At 47.3% G+C, this 2,525-nt stretch overlaps 1 protein-coding gene across 2 annotated transcripts; it reads left to right on the top strand.

Moving 5' to 3' along the window:
* Positions 1 to 222: 222 nt before the first annotated feature.
* Positions 223 to 2,266, top strand: six3b (SIX homeobox 3b). 2 transcript variants are annotated; one of them, XM_076143611.1, is made up of 2 exons: positions 223 to 979; positions 1,701 to 2,266. In XM_076143611.1, exons 1-2 carry the CDS (start codon positions 285 to 287, stop codon positions 1,834 to 1,836), a joined length of 831 nt encoding a protein of 276 aa, XP_075999726.1. In that variant the 5' UTR covers positions 223 to 284; the 3' UTR covers positions 1,837 to 2,266. The 2 variants fall into 2 exon arrangements, with proteins under 2 accessions (XP_075999726.1, XP_075999727.1); XM_076143612.1 differs by having other exon boundaries at positions 223 to 1,018; positions 1,770 to 2,266.
* Positions 2,267 to 2,525: the final 259 nt, after the last annotated feature.

The following is a 2,525-nucleotide window of genomic DNA, read 5'->3' as shown; positions in this document are numbered from 1 at the left end:
TTGCTGAACTATAGCCAAGCACTTGCAGGAGGGATTCCGTGCAGGCAGATGTTGAGTGTGCGCTCCGCTCTGTGCGTAAAAGGCGGGAGACAATGCCTATGCCGTGGATGATTGACACTGCTGCCATGGCAACCCTGCATCAGTTACAGGTTGTCCAATGAGGATTGAGAGTCACAGTCCCTCCCTGACACCCAGGTGGGCTAAAGAGTCAAACCCCGGCAGCTTTCTGTCAAAGGGCTTCCTGGAACGCTTCTTCATCTGTCGGGTCCGACACAGTTATCCAGATGGTGTTCAGATCGCCGCTCGACTTCTTCTCAGCTTCCCGTCTCCTCCTGCCTCACTTCCCGGACGGGCCCCCCATCCTCCCCCGCTCCCGGTCCCCGGACGAGCCCCCCGCCGCGTGTCCACCCTTGGCTCTCCCGGGACTCTGTTTCTCGGCGGCGCAGATCGCCACCGTGTGCGAGACTCTGGAGGAGACCGGAGACATCGACCGTCTGGCCCGCTTCCTCTGGTCTCTCCCGGTGGCCACGGACGGCCGGGATTCGATCTCCGAGCACGAATCCGTGCAGCGCGCTCGCGCCGTGGTCGCCTATCACACCGGGAGTTTCCGCGAACTTTATCACATTCTGGAGACGCACCACTTTACGCGGGCCTCTCATGGGAAACTCCAGGCGATGTGGCTGGAAGCGCATTACCGGGAGGCGGAGAAGCTCCGGGGCAGGCCGCTCGGACCGGTGGACAAGTACCGCGTAAGGAAGAAGTTCCCGTTACCGAGGACCATCTGGGACGGAGAGCAGAAGACGCACTGCTTCAAAGAGCGCACGCGGGGGCTGCTGCGGGAGTGGTACCTTCAGGACCCCTACCCGAACCCGGGGAAGAAGCGGGAACTGGCGCACGCGACCGGACTGACACCGACCCAGGTTGGGAATTGGTTCAAAAACCGGAGACAAAGAGATCGAGCGGCAGCTGCTAAGAACAGGTCAGCAACCTGCACTCACACACACACTCACTCACTCTTGTTACGTCTCTGCGAGCAACAACTTGTAGGTTCATCCATCACTGTTTGCGTCTTTGTTTCCTCTCACCATCATCTTCCTCAGAGTCAGTTTGTGTGTGTGTGTGTGTGTGTGTGTGTGTGTGTGTGTGTGCGCGCGCGCGCGCGCGTGTGTGTGTGCGCGCGCGCGCGCGTGCAAGGGTTATGCCCACATGAGTATTTTTGGTGCCACATCTGTATGGCATGTACACATTGAATACTATTGAATATTTTGACATAGTTGAGATTTTATTTCTTTTGCTCCGACAATTACATTGAATTAAAGTTAATAATATGTCAATAGAAATTTGGCTGAAATTCCACCATCAATTTGAGTCTGAAATGTTAATAATTATTATTTATTTATACTGTCATCATTTTAGCATGTTTCATTTAAAAGACTAAATGATAAAACAATGTTATAGTTATATTAAGTAATAATGTTTATTTCTATTATTTAGTTATTTTTAACATGACATCATAGCATTTGAAATGACTTTGGAATTTTCAGAATATGTCAATATTCTAAGTGCTGAAGCAATAGTGTATTTTTAATCTTTTATTTGTTTAATCTCTGATATCAATTTGAATTCAAATGTATTCTCATTCGTAGTTTGAGTGTCTGATCTGTAACACACAATCTCCAACTTGTTACCTCCCTGTGTAGATTGCAGCTCCACAGGATGTGTCCAGACAGTGCTCATGCCCTGAGCGGAGGAGTGTGCAGCCCTCACAGGACTGCAGAGGTGCATGGAGACACTCTGCTGTCTGTCACAGACATTGACTCTGACTTGGATGTTTAAGACTTTATTGGATGACAGTAACGTACAGGGAGGCTGTATAACCTGTGATGGTTGCCGTGGACAAAAGTAAGGAAGAGGCAAATGTGGAGAGCACCCAAAATCTGTAAAACACGTTTTAATTTGCAGAACAAATACATTATCCATCAATAATACATGCAACTGATAATGTAAGACCAAGTAAGCTTTGGTGTTTTTTGGGGATTTTTTTTCATAATTTGGGAACATTTTTGTGTCACTATATAACTGGATTGTATTGTGGCTGTGCACTTCCCATAGGCCTTTATGAAGCCTAATTACAAAGACATAAATCCATTGACCCCTATTTGGTAAGACTTTATCCTAGGGGTCCTTAGGGGGACATTAAAAGTGAATGTGATTTCAGTGAAATTTACAGTACCACTGAAATTTGTTCTCTCGATTCAGAATAGTATCAGCGACTTTTATGAAAGTAAATTAGTCCTTTTTTTTAACATTGTGATTAGTTTTGAGTGCCCTGCAGGAGAGACTGAAACACCACCACTACCCCCGACCTGCTTTAGACAATCACTGAAGACTACCTCCCTGTCTGAATACGTGTGTGATTATGACCGTTTTTGTTTGTTTATACCTTCACTTCTACACGTAATGTTTACAAGTAGTAGTCCACTGTGTAGGGTGTGTGAGGTCGCTGTGCTTTATGTTCAATTTGA

The sequence above is a fragment of the Genypterus blacodes genome, unplaced genomic scaffold (genome assembly GCF_046128005.1).
Source record: "Genypterus blacodes isolate CSIRO-AG114 ecotype Tasmania unplaced genomic scaffold, CSIRO-AGI_Gbla_v1 ptg000026l_1, whole genome shotgun sequence".
NCBI classification, from domain to species: domain Eukaryota; kingdom Metazoa; phylum Chordata; class Actinopteri; order Ophidiiformes; family Ophidiidae; genus Genypterus; species Genypterus blacodes.
This window is presented reverse-complemented; position numbering and strand designations above follow the sequence as displayed.